This window comes from Sebastes fasciatus, chromosome 19 (assembly GCF_043250625.1).
Source record: "Sebastes fasciatus isolate fSebFas1 chromosome 19, fSebFas1.pri, whole genome shotgun sequence".
Lineage (NCBI taxonomy): Eukaryota > Metazoa > Chordata > Actinopteri > Perciformes > Sebastidae > Sebastes > Sebastes fasciatus.
Genome location: NC_133813.1, coordinates 16,714,029 through 16,735,011, shown reverse-complemented (window position 1 = coordinate 16,735,011; position 20,983 = coordinate 16,714,029). Strand labels below are relative to the sequence as shown.

Below are 20,983 nucleotides of genomic sequence, written 5' to 3'. Positions count from 1 at the left end.
ATCTGTCCGTCAAATCTGCCTCATCCCAAAGGAAGATTTTTCTTGAGGCAATGAAATGAAATATCCTCCAAATCGTTGATAGTTGTGAGTCATTCCCATTGACAAAATACTAAACAGATGGTTGAACCTCAACCATAATCAAACATTCTTGAATTCTTGATCCCTTGGAGACGTAACGGTTGGCCTACATGACCTCACTTCCTAAAAATGCCCCGACTTTGAGGGTCCACGGCTCGGCTGGGCTCAACATGGAAAAGGAAATGAAAACACCCCTCACACACTCACAACACCTAAAGCCCAAGTAGCATTCTGACATTCCTGTCTGACGCTGGAATGTGATGCAGAGGGCTTCTGTGGCTTTTCACCACCAAAACACAGCACTGTGTCATGAGATAAAGCCCTGACACTAGAGGTCAACCTCCCTCCGCTCTTCCCGGAACTACAGATCAAGTCTCTACTTTAGTATTCAATCAATTTTCTCTGCTTCTGTCAGGAAAGTAGAAGCCAATTTATGCGGGTTTTAAAAGTTAGAAATGTTCTGTTCAAAGGCAGTTTTCTGAATTATGTCCTGTTCCCTGTGTTTTTGAGCTGCATTGCCATTGTCTGTGTGCGTCTTTGTTGTGAACACAATATTCGTGATAGCAGGTGGTTTGTTGCTTTGTTAAATGAATGACTTCTGTTGCACGATGCAACAATAGTCGGTGGATGTGGCAGACAATAGTGGGTGGCGGGGGTTGTTTAATGGTGGCCATCACATGGCTGGGTTGTATTGTTGCGTTTCCTGCATCCCTTCAGTTCTCTTCCTCTCCGGAACACAAATACCAAAAACACTGGACAAAATACTTTGATGGAAGATGGAATGTGATGAAAGAAATACTCTTTGACCTTGTTGGGTGCTCGATTCAGGCATTTTTCTTTCATTGTCATTTTCAACATGAATGAGTCTCAACATACAGTGATATGGCGGTAAAACACCAACTAGATGGATACACCAAACCAAATAGTTTAGCTGAGCTTTGTAGGCAGGATTGAGAAGGAGGAAGTTATCCACAGCCAGAATGAACTCCAAAAAAAAATGTCGACAAGCACGGATGAGATCAGTGCGTCTATACGATGACATATTTCTTTGACTGACTTGACTAACGATGAGTTAACTGCTCTATCGTAGCTTCTATGTCAAGTGAAAATATAATCACTCCTGATCAGCAGTAATAAACACGACATTAGACTCAATAATGAATTGAAAACAACAACAACATTGCAATTCAGTTTGATTATCAGGAAATACCATAGACTGTATATAAGAAGTGGACATAGTTACCGTGACGTCACACATTGGTTTGTGGACTACGGTTTTGAAGCCTCGAGTTTGGCATTTTGGCCCGTCGCCATCTTGGTTTCTTCGGAACCAGAAGCAGCATGAGAGGGTGGAGCTAAGTACAACCGATACTAGGCGATCAAAATGTTACAATTAGCTTTCATGAACTGAAAACACACTGTGATTAAAGTCCTAAGATGAAACACGGACAACTCCCAGACCCCCAACGCCATGGTAGCAACCTGTCAATCGCAAGGTAGCCACGTCCTAAAGCATACTCTGCTTCATCGTCTATTTTACTGTAAATGGGACCATAATTTCCTAAATGAACATCATGCTGTATTAAAGACTTGAAACTAGCGATTGAGACCATTAACTCATGTTTACAATGTTTACTGAAGTAATAAATCAAGTGAGAAGTAGGCTCATTTTCTCATAGACTTCTATACAATCAGACTTCTTTTTGCAGCCAGAGGAGTCGCCCCCTGCTGGCTATTAGAAAGAATGCAAGTTTAAGGCACTTCAGCATTGGCTTCACTTCTCAGACCATGGAGGTTGTCGCCTGGGCAATACAAAAAAACCCCATCTCTAATTGGATACCCAATCACAGCACCTGTGCCCAAGATTCCATTATTGTACATTTCCTTTCCCTGTGACATGATGATTGGTTTAATTATGAAGAATCCAAACTTTTAACAGTTTAAGATTATGAAAAGGGCATTTTAGGCACTTTTGAAAAGTGCCTCCACCTCTTCAAATGTGCTCTTCTCTTTACTGTGTCAAGGTGACTTCTCTTTTTTACTGCATTATCAAAGAAGTTGTGAGAAATAAAGCAGAAGCACTTAGGCAGACGCACACTGCTGTGTACCTTCATCACTTTCAGCTGTCATCCGTTCCCATGAGGAAATCAAAAATAGCCACAAAGTGTCATTCGCAGCCCAAAGAACTACTTTGAATTCCAGCTATATATATATCAGACACGCACAAACATGAGGAGGCTTTGTTGAGATGCTGGGAACATCATTTTCAAGGCTCAGTGTAATAGCTGGCCCGAGGCGCACTCACATGATTTCCAATGACAAACACCCAAGCCGCAAGTTTTCTTTTCCTATTCATGCTGTCCACTCATTGTCAGCTGATAACACACTACACTGCATACACACAATGTGGCACAATCACAACCACAATCAATGACATTAGTGTCCGTTTGAACAGCGCTGATTTGACTGTAATGTTTGGGAGTTCATCCAATAACACCAGGCAGAGTATCACTCTCTTCCTGGAAGGCGGCCAGTGGAGGCCCATCAACAGATCGGCCATTGGAAGGCCATCGGCCAGTTAATGTCAACAACACTTGGGAGCTGTGTGAGGCTGAACAGACTTCCTACTAGTACCACCCTCCTCCACGTTTTCCTCTCTCGCCTTACATTCACCTCTCCCCCCCCCCCCCCCCGCCCCCGACACACACACACACACACCTGCACCGCCCTTTATCTCTCCTTGCACTCATTGTTTCTTGTCGCCACGTCGGCCTCTCTCATCCCGTCCCTCCTTCAATCCCATTTCCACCTCCGGTGTCCTTTCGGCACGCCAAGCTTTAGCATCGTCAGCCACACCAGCTGTTGTGTAACCTGCGATTATGTGTGTGTGCTTGTGTGCTTTCTGGGAAGAGGGAGAGGTTTGGAGGAAGAAGACATCGTTGATAAGTGTGTTGTTCCTGTCAATGTTCTCACAGTCCACGGTGCCGAGGTGGGGTGGGGACGGAAAATGCACTTCCACCAGACACGCTAAAAAACCTTCAGCTACGCTAACAGGCACTGACTGTCTCAGTGGGACATTCAGTATGTGGCGGGTACCTCCTGTCATTGACTATCTAATCAAATGGAGAGCTGGCTGTGATTTTTCTGTCCCCTGGCCCAGCAGAGGTATTGGCAAACGCTCACTGTCTGAATTGGCAGTTTGCTGCTTTGCCTCGTTATTTCTAGAATCAGCTGGCAATTTTAAATGGTGACCAAACAAAAGCTATTCTAAAGAGAGTGTGGACAATAAAAAACAGACTTTTTTTTTTAAATAACACATCCACCGAGCCTTTAGAAAGGTAATAAAAGTATGGCTTTTCCTGAAAAAAAAATTATGATTGTGAATTAATCATTTTATAAATGTTGGCGGGTCCAAAATGAATGTTTTATTTATTTCTGTGGAAGATATCTGACGTTTGGCCAATAGTAAAATGACGTCGGTATCGCATGATTTCTCTGGGTTGTCAGTTAGTGTGGAAAAAAAACGGATAAATGGCTGAGATTGAAGGTAAGTAAATGGCAACGACTTGTTGTGAAGTGAATGCGATGGAACTGGGGAGGGAGAATGTGACATCTAGTGGCAGAATGTTATCAATGTTACCAATAGCACCTTTAAACCTCCCCCACAACTTAGTTTACCCCGCAATTTTGAATATTACTCATCAGTGGCTTCACTATGGAGCTATTGTGCCTTGTTTTACTGATGGATGCTCCAAAAATCTACCTAAAAATGGTGATTTAACACACACTGACCTCTCTTTAATGAGTCATGCTGATTAAAAAGATGCAGATGAACTGATCTGCAGCTATGGTTTTCGACGCTGCCGCCTCGCTTCTTCTTGCCATGTGGATGTGTTTGCCTGTCTTACGAGCACTGCTGTTGTAAAGCTGTGTGCGAAATAAATAAAAGCTGTTCCAAGATTAACTAGAAATCTCTTTGCGGAGCAACTGTAAGAATGTTCAAAGAGACACATTTGATATCCGGAGGCTGCGTCACCTCTTCTGATATTGTGCCGGTCAGCTGCACGCAAGCAAAACGTCAGGAACTTTACAGTGAAGTAAAATCAATCAGCTTGATTGAAGTGATGGGAAAACAGGGTCAAGGTTGAGTTGTTTTTCCCCCAGCTTCTTCATCTTGGGTGATTTTAACAACATTTGGTGGGGGGGACTGTATTTAACCGGACTATTTCTGCACCATGAGTGTGCATTTTTTAAATAAGTGGTCAAATAGGCGCAGTTTGAACTTGAAAGTCGCGAGTGTAACCAAAACAAATTGAGTTTGATTGCATTGTTTTTTATTGGACGAGCGACGTAGCGCGGCGACGTTTTGAGCTGAACTTTTGTTGGACGCCCAGTTTCTACTCGCTTGCACAGCGGAATCATGAAGTTGAAATGACGATACTTCCTCATTTCACTACGAAAACCTAAATAAGGTGGCAGCTTGCTGGAAATCGCCTGAAAGTTTCCTATACTTGATGTTGGCTGTAATGTCATCTAACAGTCAATTTCACAATACAAAACGTGTTTTACGTTTAAAAAGTACAAACGCCGGAAGACAGCAAGTACTAGCCTACTCACCCATCTTTTTAAGTGGTTAGCCTATATGCCTCAAGTCTGATCTCGAGCGCACAGCTATACGCGGTTTGTTGACATGACGTAACAGGAAGTGCTTATTTAACGGATTCAGTGTGGACAGAGCGTCCGATGTTATTATGAGTAAAGACCACAAATCTATCTTCTTATCTTGTTGGTTTCTTATTCTGTCAATAAGTAGACACAACAAGGTCAATATTATTCATCATTACAATAATTCCGTGTTTATAAAAATATTAAAAGATGCATTTCTAGGGGGGTTCAGTGAGCCCCCTGAACCAACGCAAACTGCTCCCGTGAACGGTCAAAGTGGATTTGATCACCGACCTGACCCAATTTGGGTTATTTATCAGCAAATAATTTGAACATTGGGGGCTACAAAGAAAAGCATGATCAGATTTAAACTGAAAAATGTCTCCGGTACAGTGATCCAGCACCAAGAGGACAAAACTAAACACCCATCGGCCAATGTCCATCCCTCGTTAAACACTGTCACACACAGTCTGCAATCAAAGAAATCAAAAGCAAGTTGCTTGGCAACAGCTATACCAGGCAAAAGAAGAGGACCATTGAAAACTCGCCACGAGCAAATCTGGAGCAAACAAATGAAGACTGGCTTCAGGTGGTTTGCTCTGACTAAATGCCTCTACTTTTTTAAAAATGTTAATATTGAAAACACAACAAACAGTGAGTGCTTTTTGGGTACAGGGGTGGGGCTGAAATTACAGTATGTGCACTGCCACTTGACCATGTGTTGTGGTTGTATCTAGGGTTTTTACAAGAGCATACAAATAATGATATATGAACATTAGGCTATACATAATGAGCCATTATGATACCAAAACTGGACTAAATCAACGCAAGTAAACAGCAAAAAAATCCAGTTAATGGTGTTTTAGTGAGGGACATATAAGCATCAGACAAGTCTCTCTGTCAAGTCATTCACTATGTGGATGATGCAAATCAGGTTAAGGTCATTTCTATATCTAGGTTAAAGTGATGCAGAGGAGGAGGAGGAGAAGGATGGAGGAGGAGGAGCACAAAGAGACAGAGAGTACAGAGACTATACTGCAGCAAGCAGTCTGGTCCACTAACCTCCTTTGCATGTCTCTCTGTCTCAGGAGAGGAGGAGGAGGGTGCAGTATCCTGTGTCCTCACCACTTGTAAAGCCAATCAGTGTAATTACAGGCTGTCTATGTTAACCACCAGCAGCACACACACAAACACACACACATGACACTGCAAAGCATGCACACAAAAAACACACTCTCCATCTCCAAAGATGACGTTATACACGTTTACGCACAATCACATTGAATATGAGTTTTCCTTAAAGTTAAAGAGGTTTTAATTCTACCTGTGTGTGCAGAGAGATGTGTAGCTATAGCAACACAGCAGCGCTGATCCTCCGGAGCTCCCTATACGACCGACTGAACCGGCTATAATAACGGGGATTAGGGTTTTAACGGCGGATGCGTAACCGACCTGCTGACCGCTACTTCTCAGATGTCTTCTTCTTCTTCTTCCTCCTCAACGTTCACCTTGTTGAAGAAACGTGGACCTGAGCGGCTGCAGGACGTTATAGAGACACAACCGGACCAGGAGAAGTAAAGGACCGGATGCTCTGTGTCGGTGTGGCTCTAATGATACCGGTACCGGCTCTGACTGGGGATGACATTGAGCTCCTTTTTACGCGCCAGCTTTTCCAACAGCGCGGCTCCCTCCTCCCTCTCCTCTCTCCCTCTCTCCTCTCTCTCTCTCTCTCTCTCTCTCTCTCTCTCTCTCTCTCTCTCTCTCTCTCTCTCTCTCTCTCTCTCTCTCTCTCTCTCTCTCTCTCTCTCTCTCTCTCTCTCTCTCTCTCTCTCTCTCTCTCTAGGCACGCGTGCTGAATAATGCAGAGCTCGTGAGGTCCCGGGAGTGTTTTCTGTCCCGTTCCAGAGACAATCAGAGAGCGAGCCGGCCAACGCGCACAATGAGGATCAGGTTACCCACCGTACTGCCTTTCATTCATTCATTTATTCAGCTGCACAACAATCTGACTGCAGCCCCAGCCAGCTATGCTTCTGTACCCCACCTCTCTGTCTCACCACACCACCTCCACCTCCAGCTCTACTCCACCTCCCCTCAGTCAAATGTGCTCAGGTGGCATTTTCAGAGACACAAAAACAAACTCAGAACACTCCGGAACAGGCAGTGTACTGGTGGGAACTAAACATTTACTCCAGTAGCTACTGCACATAAGTACAATAAGTATTTACTTGTCAACATGGGAGGGGGCATAAATATGCTTGCTTTATGCAAATGTAGGTTTTATTATTGGAAATCAAGTAACAACACAAAACAATGACAATTAAAGCTGCCAGCAGCGATGAACGGGCCCTCCCACCTCCCCCGCATCGGGGGACTGGCGAGACGTCGGCTGACTCGGCCAGGCACGATGAAACCGAAACTCTGATGAGCGCAATGACACCTCCCACAAGACTCTAGACAAACGGTTCATGAGTTATGAAAGGGGGCGTGGCTAACGTCTTGGGGCGGGGCTATGAGTGTATTTTTGCATGTAAATGTCCTCCGGACTGGACCACCATCATACCTGAGAAATCTTGGGCAGATCGGACTATGTAAAGTGGAGTTACAACAACTTCCTGTTTCATGGCGAATGGCTCAAAATACCCGCCACACCACGGTCAGGTCGTTCAGTGAAAACTCACCATTTGAATCACTTTTTTATCCTTAAGGTCTTAAGATGGTCCTGACCAAATTTCAAGTCGATCTGATTAAATCTGTGGGAGGAGTTCGTTAAAGTACACAACCTATAAAACGCTAAAAATGGGCGAAAATCGCATATTAAATTCAAAATGGCTGACTTTCTGTTGAGTTTTGGGCATACCTCCAAGAGGCTTTTTTGTGTGTCTCCACATGTTACATCTGTCTGCCAAATTGCATACTTGTAGGTGAAACCGAAGCGAGGGGCTACATTTTTCCAATTTTCTAGGGGGCGCTAGCGAACCATTTTGCAACACGCAAGCCCGAAACCCTTAAAATATCAAATTTTTCACCGCGTCTGATAAGTGTGCCAAGTTTAAATTTTTTTTGAGCATGTTAAGGTCGTCAAAAAGGCTATGCTCATATCATAACATGGCAAACTGAAGCCCAACAATAGCTGTCAGTGTGCTGTCTTAACTATGACTTGCCCCAAAAACTGTGATTATCATAAAGTGGGCATGTCTGTAAAGGGGAGACTCGTGGGTACCCATAGAACCCATTTTCATTCACATATCTTGAGATCAGAGGTCAAGGGACCCCGTTTGAAAATGCCCATGCCAGTTTTTCCTCGCCAAAATTTAGTGTAAGTTTGGAGTGTTATTTGACCTCCTTTCTGACAAGCTACAGTATTAGTAGTATGACATGGTTGGTACCAATGGATTCCTTAGGTTTTTTCTAGTTTAATATGATACCAGGAACTTCACTCTAATTTTAAAAATGAGCCCGCTATTCGCGTTAACACATATATGGGAATAATATGGTCACTATAAACTTGAAACTCACTAGACTGCATGACCGGATAGAACTCCCAGTAGAGATATCACAGTACCGTATTAAATTGATACCATATCAGATAAAAACGCCCCAAAATACAGTAAGTCACTATAAATGTACTATTTATTACCACAGACTCATTATATGTTCCCTTTAGACATACTATAGTGATACAACAGCAGATAAAATGCCACAAGGTACAGTAAGGTCATATTAAATTTAGTAACGAGTGCCATAAATACACATAGTTCTAAAAATATTATAGCGACACTGCAGCAGCAACAACTATGCACCTGTTGTAAGGAAACAATGTGACTGAAAGCCAGGCATTCCAAACATGCCCCTCTAGCAAATGTAATTCAGCACAAACAGTTCACTGTTCCTATTGAGGTATAAGAAAAATAGTAGACAGTCAAACAATCAACAGTCAAACAAATAGAGCGCTCTAGGCATGACGCATTTTTGTCACCCCGGTTCCCTCGACTAAAGCCAATGGGATTTTCCATTGGCTTTTGGATTATTGCTGAAGAGAAGCTCTGTGGCAAACACACGATTATGATACTTACATGTTTTGTTCAGCAAGATAATCTTCACAAATGAACACCACTATTATGATTTTTGAAGCGGAAATGCAATCGGCAGAAGTAAAAAGCTAACATCAGGCTATAAACGAACTACACCACGCATGGTCGCATGAGCGTGAGTATACACAACGAGGCTCTAAAGGAGGACGAGTCGGCGTGATGACGTTTAGTAGTCTCAATTAGCCACTTGTTAGCAACCGCCTCTTTTAAGACACATAAAGGCTTCAAAATTCACGAGTGGGGTATGTATATATTTATGTCGTAGAATATTAAACGTTAAAATCTCTTGAGCTTGTGTTAACCACAGACCTTATTTCAGGCATCTAACTAAAAACCCATTCAAAAAACCCATTGACTTCCAGATGAGGGAACTGGAAGTGCTAAAAAAAAAAAGAGGCTATGGAAATGGTCACTTGGAAGCCTGTAATCCCCTGTAAAAGGTGAACAAATAGTCCCCTCTTTATAACCGCATCATGAAAGCTTTCCTGGCACGCGGCGCCCTGATGTAGCCCCTCACTCTTTTGATGTCAAACCAAGCTTTCTGACAAAAGTGTTAGTACATCATGTGTAGAATATCTGGAGAAACACTCATCCTGCCCCTCGTAACTTTATAGTTTTGTATTCCAATACCCTTGGACACATTCACACGGATGATAGAGACTACTCACCATGGCGGTGTGAGGATGCCTGCTCGGAATGGAAGCTTGATATCCATTTGCCGTTGTCACGGTAACCCCTGGTGTTTTGCCGTAGCCTATGATAAAACGAGATTTGAGTTATTGTCAGCATTGTCATCATTGTTAATCATCATCTTCTTTCATATTCATCTGCACCTGTGGGTGACCTTCACATGACACAGATAATACATCTTAAGTCTTGGCTGAAATCTCTGGCTGTATTTGCTTTATCTTGATCTTTTTTTATCTTGTTCTTCAGTGACCCTGCTCCAACTCAAGGAGTCAAGTTCATCTGATTCCGTATCTCGTCTTATCATCTTCAACCTCCTGATAGCCACACTCACCGCAGCTGAAGAAACAACACTGCTATGTACTGTGTAAATACCAACATGAATCTGTCAAAATAGGTTCATACTGGCCTACTTCTACCACCGCCAATACTACTTCAGCTACCATACCACCACTGCTACAATACTACTACCCTACTACTGCCACTGTCACAGTACTTAGAAGTAACTGTGGTGGTATAGTAGTGGAAAGCACATTTACAGTATTTTAAGGTATGTGTCATTTGCTTTTGTATTTTTCCATTTTATGCTACTTTAAACCTCAACTCTTCTTCATTTCAGAGGCAAATATTGTAATCTTTTCTTGGTTACATTTATTTAACAGCTGTAGTTACTTTGCAAAACACAAAACATGTGAAAAGTTTTATAAAATGTAGATGAAACTACCCGACATGAAAATGCTGCTTAAACATTAAAAGTGTAATTTCTGACAATAGATCCCCTCAATGTTACACACTGTTCCTTTAAAAATTCATGCATGAGCAAAAAAAATCCCAATAATTATATTGCAGTATACATAACATAACACTCTGAAACAGGGCATTCTGCATAACAATGTCTTATAATACATATTTTTTTAAGTTGTATATTTACGTGCATTATTGCTGAATAGTTCTTCCACCACTGGTGGAATAGAAGTGACAGTATTGTGAATGGTATTAGTAGTAGTAGTAGTAGTAGTAGTAGTAGTAGTAGTAGTGGCAGTAGCATCAGCAGTGGTAGTAGTTACTCCCAGGATACCAGGAAACTGAGACACAATGTAGGTTGCAATTCAGGATAACTGTACATCCAACAATTTAGGAGATTTTTTGCATCTTCATTTACCGCCTCAGAAAAGATATCTGCGTATTCTTTTTTTTGCTTTAAAGAGGACCTATTATGCTTATTTGCAGGTGCATACTTGTATTTTCGGTTTCTACTAGAGCATGTTTACATGCGTTAATGTTCAAAAACACTTTACTTTTCTTATACCGGCTGTGCTGCAGCACCACTTTTCACCCTCTGTCTGAAACACTCTCTGTCTGAGCTCCTGCCCCCCCTCCCGAAAAGCCCAGTCTGCTCTGATTGGTCAGCTGGCCCTCTGTTGTGATTGGTCAACCGAACATTTCGAACTCCAGCTCTGCTCTAACTAGCTTTGCTTGAGGGCGTGCCAAACTAGCCACTAGGCAGGCATTATGCAAATGTGTTACTTGGTGACATCACCACGTTACAGAAGAAAAGGCGGGACTTCAAGCGAGGCATTTCAGGAGCAGTGTTTCTGTGGGCGAGAGTAACTCCCATTGGCATGGACTTTGGGCTTTGTAACTTTGCAGACCTTTTACATGCACAATGAACTATATAACACACTAAAGAAAAGGGGAAAAAGCACAAAGGCATAATAGGTGCCCTTTAAGTTTTATATTCCATTGTATGAATGTAAAGAAGTGAAACCACAATTCATGTGCAATGTTACAAGGCCATGAAGTGAGTTGTATTATTCTACTCTGATTCTGATTATTGCACTTTCATTGAACTACATCAGTGCAAGTGAGATACTGTAGATGTGGCCTAGAGCAGTCTGAATCACAATGTTATGATTCATGCTTACAGTGTGACTCGTGTGTGCGTGTGTGTGTGAGAGGGTGTAATAATTATCTGCGGCCATGATTTCCTGTCAAAGACACCAGGCTGTTATTGTCTTAAGATAAATCAATTAGTGCTCATTATCACGGAAAACACACCCATCCTCTGAGCAGGAAGTGAGTGTTAAAGTCCTGTTTTTCAGATGCTGGTTGTCATGACGTCTGCAATACAATCATTTATCACCTTGTATTATGTCCTCTGGGGGAAGTGTGCGTCATGTTTGTGTTACTACCCTCATAACAGCCAGTCCGTCATCTGAGATGATTGATTTTGTACAATTGTACTAAAGTAATCTCTATATCTATCTATGGTTTCAGATGTCCTGTGCATGTGTGCAAAGTGTATTGTATGTACTGTTCACCATTTATCATATGTGAATGTTATTCTTGAAAGTGTCCTTGAACACGACCGTGTTCAAGCAGTGTGCTGATGAATGAGTGGGAGTCTCATACAATATGTTTTAGTGCTTCAGTCATGATTTCTTGCAGTACTTGGTATTGATACCAGGGGGGCGCCTCAGGGCTCCTGCAAAACTAGGGCATGGGGCTATCTAGACTGATCCAGCCATCTATATATCTAGCTGTTTACCTTCACATCTTCCTACTTTCTTTCCTTCATTGCCAGCTGCTTCCCCACCTTCCCATTCCTCTCCTATCTTAAATACTTAAAGTCCTTACCCTCCAATGCTCCTACCTACTCCATATTTACTGCAGTGTGTAAACTCATAAGATGCTGCAGACACAGTATGAGTCCTTACAGGAATGTTGCAGTAATATTAGAGCCATTTCTCACGAGCAGCTGGCTAGTCATATTGAAGGAGAGCTTACGTTAGAACTCTGCACTGCATTCGAGTCCATCCTTTATTCTTTTTCTTTTTTTAAAATATGTCTAGTAGTAACAGACAATGTTGCAATTTAACTGTTATGAGAGTTAACCTACTAACTGTATATTAAAGTTTCAGAGCATCTCACAGTGAGTATGCGACTACAAGCACATCTGTGTTGTTTCCTATTAGGCCATATTTATCACATTAATCTATATTTATGGCTTGAAATTGTCTGCATGCCATTAGTGTTTTATTTGGCTGGTTTTCAAGCATGTACTAAATCATGTGCTACTTGAATCTAGTAAATATTTTGAAACTAATACTGTCAATATATCCTGATGTACAGCTGTACAGTATGTAATTTCCAACCCACTATGACTGGGGCCTTAGTCCTGCTCTAGTTTGTTTGTTGGCTTGACTGGGTTTAAATAAATGACACTAAAAGGTTGTATTTATTATATTGACTTTCATTTGTGGTGCAACTTTGAAGAACAGTGATTAATAATGTTACCGGACAGTGATTGATAGCGTTACCTGACTATTTGTTTTGTCTTATGTGACTTTTGAAAAACAGTCTGGACAAATTATTACCTAAATTTAAGTGTAAAATATGTGTGTGCTTGTTAGTGGCAGTGGGTATTATAACAGATAGGGGTGCATTAATGATAGCTTGCGATCTCTTTGTCAGCAGCCAATGAAAAAAGTGAATGTTAGAGACAGATGAAAAGAACAACAAGCAAGAGACGGCAGGAGGGCACTGGAGAAACTCAGCTTTATTGACCAAAGATAGAGAGAGGATACAGACATCAGAGAGAGAGAGAGAGAGAGAGAGAGAGAGAGAGAGAGAGAGAGAGAGAGAGAGAGAGATAATGTGACAGAGTGAGTGTGTCATACCCATAGAAAGAGAGAGAAAGAGAGAGAGAGAGAGAAGTGTGAACAATAGAAAATGGCTCCTTTTTGTTTTAACAGTCCATACAACCGTGAGGGCAGGCAGACAGCAAAAAAGAGAGACCCCTACAGAGTCAGAGGGGTACTGCAGGCTTGGCAGTGGGGCTGGTAAACTCGACAAGTCTGTTGTTCACGTACAGCTCCTCGCATTAACATCAAAAACACGCACACACACAAACCCACACAGGCTAACTGGATTGGTCAGGCTCCATTAACTTTGACTCAGCCTTACTCTTTTCTTTTTTTAATGTGTTTTGAGATTGTGATTCTTTTGTAGGTACGAACAGTAAGTGCTTCTTTGCTCTGTTGCACATCGTGTGTGCTTTACACCTTGTTTTGTTTTTTGTTGGCAGATCTGGGATGCTGAAGAGGACAACGTTAGTAATTGCCCCCGGCCTGCACAAGCCTTGCAGTCTGCAGATAAGCCATAGGCTGTACTTATGTCAGTCTCCACTTCCTCCAAAGCCAAAGCCAAAATATCCCGGATACGGGAACTGCCTTCTTGAGATTTTGACGTCATTTTGAGCCAGAGTCTGCGCAGTAGTGATCGTGCGGTGGAGCCGTGGTATCAAGATCACCCGCCTTTTAGTTTGACACATGCCCCATTCGCTAATATGGAGGGGACGGGCTTTATGTCCTATACTGCAGCCAGCCACCAGGGGGCCATTGAGATGTTTTGGCTTCACTTTTGGGAAACTGTTATGTCGTCCATCTTTATATACAGTCTATGGGGAAAACCTAATTAGGGAAAATAACTGCTACTAATTTTTTCCCCAAAGGTTGAGGTAAATTTGAACCAACAGAATAAAGGTTGTTTCGAGAAGGTATCCCCCAAATTGCGAAAAAAATTGCAAACATTTGCAAAAAACTCTCGCAATTGCGTATTGCCTTCTGGACACGACCCAGAATAAACATGCTGAAAAGGCTAATGTGAATTTGCTAGCAACTATTTTATGCAGCCAAATTGTTATTTTGCAGATGAATTTCAACCATTACTAGCTTTGATAAACTGTCAAAGCTGTCTCACGCAAATCAAGTTTAGTTAATTTTAATATCTTACTTAAATGAATGGAAATCAATTGCTGCCTGGAGGGATTCGGTGTAAAAACGTGCACTGTGCTTTGGAAAAAGGTCAGCAGTAATGGAAAATGAATGGTTTGTAATTAATAGGCTACCATGCAAATCCAATTGGATGGTTATTTAAGATTCTGCTTCTGCACAATGTTGAAAATCAGATGCCTCAACCGTCTGGGAATGGCAGCAGCCGACAAGAGTTCAGAGAAGGTGGTGGTGGTGGTGGTCAGGAGAGGGGAAAGAGTTGTGTGGGGGTTAATTGTGAGATTACACACAGCAAAGCAGTGAAGTTAAGAGAATGAAAATATACAGAGCTCGCGTTTATGCACTCATACGGTCGTCATATGGCATCGTGGGACATCAGAACAATGTCTAGTACCCATAATAATCAGAATTATCTCTAGATCTCTATATAGATGTGGAAAATAAAATCATCACTAAATAGAATATAGAGCATATTTACATTCTGTATCTACACAGGAAACTAGACCCCGGCGGGGGGCCCTGGTGGCGGCCAATCACACAGCCAGCTGGACTGACTGACAGCAGCAGTGGCCAATCACACTAAAGCATGTATGTTTGAAGGCCTGACATACAGTTCGGCACCGACGGGACAGTTTAAAGGTGGGATTGTATGGCTGTGCACAGAGCCAGAGACCTTTCAATGCTTGAAATTTGTTGCCAAGGAATATCGTTTCTGTCCTTCATTGTTTTTATGAGTATTATCAGAGTTAGTGTACACAGTGCATAGAACACATGGCCGAAGAGAGAGAAAGAAAAAGTGCTGCGCTCTGAACAAAAAGGCTGTTGAGGCTCTTCAGGTCAATGCCACTTTTTTCTGTTTTGTTTTTTCATGATGTGAATAAAAAACGCTTCGATGTGAATAAATTACATTAAGACCCAGGTTGGATTTGAGCCAAGGACATGGCGGCCACTTGGTACACACCTGAGCCACACAAACAACACTAAATCACATCATTTGGATGATCTGAAGAGCCTCTCTAGCCTCTTTGTAAATGTGCGGACGTGTTCTTCCATCCCACATCTGGGCGATGCATATAATTTATTGATCTCACTCTAATGGTACCTGTCCACAGCCTCCGTCCTTTCCACGCTTCCCATTCATTGTCTATGTAAGCAGCCGTGCAATGCATTCTGGTAGCGTTTCGGCATGATTTCGAGAGACGGGGCGTCACGTTGGCCGCTCCTCAATCACATAAAAATGAGGTCTAGGCTACTTTATGCAAATCAGGGGCGTCCGACGCAACTCGCCGCCTCTGGAAACTCCCTAGAATCTTTTAAACTAAGCATCAAGATTTAAAATAAAGACAGCTTCAGCAACTGCGTGGCTTATTTCTCGAATAAAATGTTTTTAGAAACACATTTCGGTGAACTATTTTCATAGTATAATAAAGGAGAGTTTCCAAACGAGCCGCCCCATTGGTTCAAGTTTGAAAGCTGGGAGCAGCAGCCCACGAGGGAAAGCGTTCGTCCAATCAGGTGTCTAGTGGCAGCCCATCAAGCGTCCAATGCTGGCGAGCGAGGCGATCCCTCGCGATAAAAAACACCCCTCTGTGGACATGTACCATCACAACAGGTGTTTCTTTTCTGTAGCGTAAAATGTAGTCGCTAACTCTCCAAAAAAATCTATTCACCAGATGAATAATGAGCATCGCCATCATCTCTATTCCATCAAAGACACTTGAAATCAAGCAAAAACCTTCTCCATTAGCATCCATTATCATTCAACAGAATGAGGATGATTACTGCTTTTGAGGGCTTTTTTTCTGAAAAACCAGCCAAGTAAATGACCTACAGTGTGATATACATGATGTTATAATGACACCCAGGCCACATTATTTTGCAGCACCCTTTGTAAACGAGGGCCTGGTTGGCTACTACAGCATGAGCTGGCAGTGTTTTCCGTCTCTTTGAGTTGTAAAGAACATAATGAATCTCTGGTGGGCCCTCTGCAGCGATGGAGTGACTTTTAATGGACAAAAAAGGTGAACATGAATTGCACATAATCTTTCTCTAAAAGCTCATTTGAGCACAGCAGTAATTTAGTAATATGGTATTGATATTCAGTATTCAAAACATTGTGCCCTGCTGTTAGTGGTAGTAACCCATGTTTGTTTTCATAGGTGGAAATATATTGTTCCTTCGCTGCCAGAGTGTACTCATTAAGCTGCCGTCAGCTTCCTGTGCTCTCTGGACGCACTGGAAAAAGTTGGCTGTATAGATCCTACTGGCTGCCAAAAGGTGTTCCACTGCTTCTTATTGGCTGCTGAGATTAGGAAGTACTAGAATAGGAGGAAATGGCCTCAGCAGTGGAATAGCTGGAGTTAATGAACAAAACGACAGAGAAAGAGAGAGAGAGAAAGAGAGATGAGGAGAGAGAGAGTCCTGTTACTACTAACTACAATGTCAAAAACCTCAGTTTCCCACGGAAACAGGCGTCCCAACAATTCAATGGTCTTTTAAATTTCAAAACAAAAGAAAAAAAAAAACGGCAAACTGAAATAAAAAGCCTAATAGAAACTTCTAATTATCTAAATAATCTCTATTTTTTTTTTGTTAGGACTATCAATGTGGAAGAATGAAGAGGCACATAAAGAAACCAAGGCAACGAGTACCCTCCTGTCCATCCCTGTACAAGGAAAGGGGGTTGTTTTGAGTTCGTAGGTTGGGTGTGCAGTTGTTTATGTGTGTCTGCTGTGTATGCTTGGAGACAGAATCTGTCGAGCACGGGGGTTGAGAGAAAAGGAAGTGGGAGGTGACTGAATAGAGAGATTTAAAAAAAAAAAGATGACTGAGACTGTGTGTGTCTTTTTGAATGTTTTATAAACTGGCTTGTGATCTGGTTGATTGTCCAGACGTACTGTTTGGTTAGACAGCATGGCATTGTGTCTGATTGTCCGTAAAGTCTTATTGACCACTGAGAGTAGTTTTATATCACCTGGTTCAAGCTGTTTGTCAACAACAATATCTGTTTTTACCATTAATATGGCAGCGTGACAACAGCTTAATTTGAATGTATGAACCATACTGTGTCGTCTGAGGAGACAGGAGGCGTGAGGGCGGAGCCTCCGTGTCGACAGCGAGGGTGATGAAAGAGCAGAGATGTAGCGGTGATAATGTGACTGAGTAAAAAGTCAAAGGTCTGACAAGAGCGTGTGTGCGTGCATGTGTTTGCCAGCCGATCAAAGTCCAGAGGAGGAGGAGGAGGAGGAGGAAGGCAGGGCTTCTGTTAGTAACCATCCAGAGACAGAGGAGAAGAGAGGGGTGTTGTGGGTAATAATAAAAGGGTGGAAGAGGGAGAAGATTCAGTCACATGAGGATGCAGCACTCGCAGCGTTTCCTCTTGTCTGTACCTGTGGCGGGGGTGAGGCCGGGCGGCGGGGCCGCGCTGGCGTCGGGATTGGCGGGGGGCGAGGAGGTGCTGTCGGGCTCACGGCCGTCAGATGACAGTTCCGTGCTGGCGCCCTCGGACGTGGCCGGCCGCCCCGACACGAGGTCGGCCGCCGTGCCGTCGATGATGGACAGGTCGGTGACCGTCTTCTCCCTCAGCGATTTCTCGTCGTCTTCGTCGATCAGGACCACCTCGGCCTTTACGGCGCCGTCGAAACCCAGCAGCCGCCTGCTCTCGCTCATGTCCTCAACGTCCTGGTAGCCGAGGAAAACCATGGTGATTGGGTACTCCGTGCTGGCGTGCGGCGGGGCGGTGAGCTCGCCGCCCGGCTGGGCTGAGGAGCCGGGCTGGGTCGTAATGGGAGCAGAGGGGGGCATTATGCCGAGCTGGGTCTCCCTCTGGAGGATGACCTGGGCTGGCGGGCTTGAAGGAATGGATGGCGGAGCGCAGGAGGGTGGAGACAGATCGTCCACATCTGCTGGGGAAATGTAAGCCTGCGGCGGGTCAGCCGGGGTCACCGTCACATTACCCCTGCCGGCATCTCCTCCGTGTGCGACAGGCCTGGCAGCTCGCTGGATCAGCTGGTCGACCTGCGCGCAGCTCCACCCGTTCTCCATGGTGCTGGTGGACACGCCCCCGGAGGAAGTGACCTCGTAGACCACTTTTCTGCCATCGTCGTAGACTTTGACGCCGCGCGTCGCCGCGTCCAGCGGGCTCACGCGGTTGGCCGACAGGACGCGCTGTTCGCCGGTCTGCGGGTCGTGCTGCACGTTGATCTCCATGGCAAACAGTGCTGTTAGGAGGGGAAGGGTTGAATGGGAGGACAGACAGGGAGGTGGGAGGGTTTGATGCAGAAGGGTTTTAAGGAAAAGTGAAGGGGTGGGGAGGAAACAGTGGAGGAGGTGGGGGAGGGGGGTGATGGGAGGAAAAAGTGGAGGGAGTGAAGCATGAGGATGGAGACACAGTGTTCTCTGAAAAACAGATAGCTGCAACTGCAATATCCTGTAAGTTTCTTATAATTAATAAAACACAAAACATGACCTTATCTTTATCCTTTAGAGATGCAAACCACAGATACAGGTGAGTGAACAAGAAATACAAATACCTAACTTTCCCTCACTGTGTCTAATCTGATCATTAAAAAGTGAGGACTAGTATACTGTAAATGGTACTATCTAGTAAACTACAGGCATTTTGTGCAATTAAGATGATAAGATATCTAGCAAGTTATATTAGTGACAACTACTGCATAGTAATCACCTTCTTTGAAGATTGCAATGATTTGGAAAATAGTCCTCACATGGTTACTCTTGAAGACACTTAATGTAGTGATTATAAAAACATGTGCTTCTGCAGTAAAGTATATTTTTCAGTTAATTTTGAAGAGTAAATATTGCGTAAATAATAATAATAATAATAATTATTACTAATATACCTGATGTTTAGTTCTGTTCTTACTAGGGCTGTCCCGAATACAAATTTTTGGGCTTTATTCAAAGGCATTCGAAGCTTCCCAACGCGGCACAGCAGGCATTGTTCGTCTGTCTTTCTGTCTCCATCTCCAATGTAACAGTGCCGCTGCCGCACTACTGTACACACACGTACCTCTACACACAACAAACAGTGATATCTGTCTGAGAATAATTATTATTCCTTATTTCATGGGCTATTTGGGGATTTATACTTTATCGAATACTGATTTGGAGGTCGATTACCACGGCAACAGTTGAAGCTTTCGAAGCATTCGGGTCAGCTTTAGTTCTTTACTGCAGATTAGTTATAAGCACAAGTGTCTAACTGTCTAACACGCTGCTCCAAATGCTGAGCTTTTATTTTGTAGAGCTATCCCCCCACCGCAAAGTCAGCACTACTGACAACAATGAAAACAATTAAGATAATGAACTTTGAACAAGAGTAGCTGTATTGGTATTACTAAGAGTAAAGACTAAAACTAATAGAAATATCAACAGTAAAACTATTACTAATCCACTACTGTAGTACTGATTAGTCTGCAACTAAAAAAAATATTGTAATACTATTACAGAGACTAAAAGTAATGCAAATTAGTTATATATAGTTACATATTTTGATTCTGCAGTTGTGGTCTTGTCTGAAAGTATTACTAACATGAACTTGGACATTCTCCAAAGTCAGTTCAAATATTGATCTGGTGCCTGATGTCCATGTGCATTCAGTGTATAGTATGTGGATACACACTGGTTAAGTGTGTGTGTTTAGGTCTGTATTGGCTGCATATTATTCTCAGCACACATCGGTGTGTAACTGTTAAAGTCCGTATGAGATCTCACTCGGTTCGTGCGAATGTGTGTGTGTCCGTGCCCGTCTGCCCTCCATGTGCGCGTGAGTTTTGTCCTGGTTATAATCCAACTTGGCTGCGGCCCAAAATCTTCCTGTCCTCGCTCCCTCCCTCCCTCCCTCCCTCATCTCTGCCCTCCCTCTGTCTTACCAGGTCTTGGTATGGCGTGCTCTCCAGAGGCAGGTGGGCCAGTCCTTGGCTGCGTGGCCAGGACGACGTGGTCGGGATCGCGGTCCGTGCAGTCCGAGAGAGGGGCGGACATGCAGCCGGTTGCATCTAGTGAGCAGGAGCACAGGAGGGGGGGGAATGACACATGGTCAGAGGGACGTTAGAGGCCACAAACACACACACGTACACACCTCAGTGATGTGTAACCACACCCTGACACAAATACACACACAGCCCAGCCCCCCAACAGGGAAACTAACCACACCCCTGAGTGACCCTGCCCGCCCCTATTCCAAACACACACACACACACACACCATCCAACTCTACTCATCTCTCTGTTTCTGTGTCCACGGCAACTCTAGCACCCCTGAGGTTCAGTGCTTATGCAGCAGAAGCGTGTGTGTGTGTGTGTGTTTGTGTGTGTGTGATTGCGGGAACAAAGCTTTTGGGGCTTACAGGGCTTGTTGGTGAATAGGGGGGGGGATAAAGCCAGCGACTGCAGGCTGCAGAGTCATGGCCTTGTGTGTGTGTGTGAGCTTCAATAGTCTCGCTGAGCCGGTTCTGTGTGTGTGTGTGTGTGCGTTTGTCCGTGCGTTTTTTTGGTGCATGTGTGTGTTATTGTGCAGGTATGTCTATGTCTACGTGTGCGTGGCTGAGTGTGTGTTTGGGGGTGGGGGGTCAGGAGCGTGCTCTGGCCTGCATCCCTCCTGCCTCAGCGAGACTATTATTCCCACACACACACACACACACACACA

At 43.6% G+C, this 20,983-nt stretch overlaps 1 protein-coding gene across 5 annotated transcripts in view; it reads right to left on the bottom strand.

The window, feature by feature from the left end:
* Nucleotides 1–20,983, bottom strand: part of palm2akap2 (PALM2 and AKAP2 fusion) — a 100,649-nt gene that overhangs the window by 28,533 nt on the left and 51,133 nt on the right. For all 5 annotated transcript variants that reach the window (XM_074618269.1, XM_074618270.1, XM_074618271.1 and 2 more), the window contains 3 exons: nt 20,209–20,334; nt 17,704–18,534; nt 9,503–9,588 (listed from right to left, as the gene is read on the bottom strand). In XM_074618269.1, coding sequence (XP_074474370.1) covers nt 9,503–9,588; nt 17,704–18,534; nt 20,209–20,334 — 1,043 coding nt within the window. The remainder of the gene's footprint in view (nt 1–9,502; nt 9,589–17,703; nt 18,535–20,208; nt 20,335–20,983) is intronic.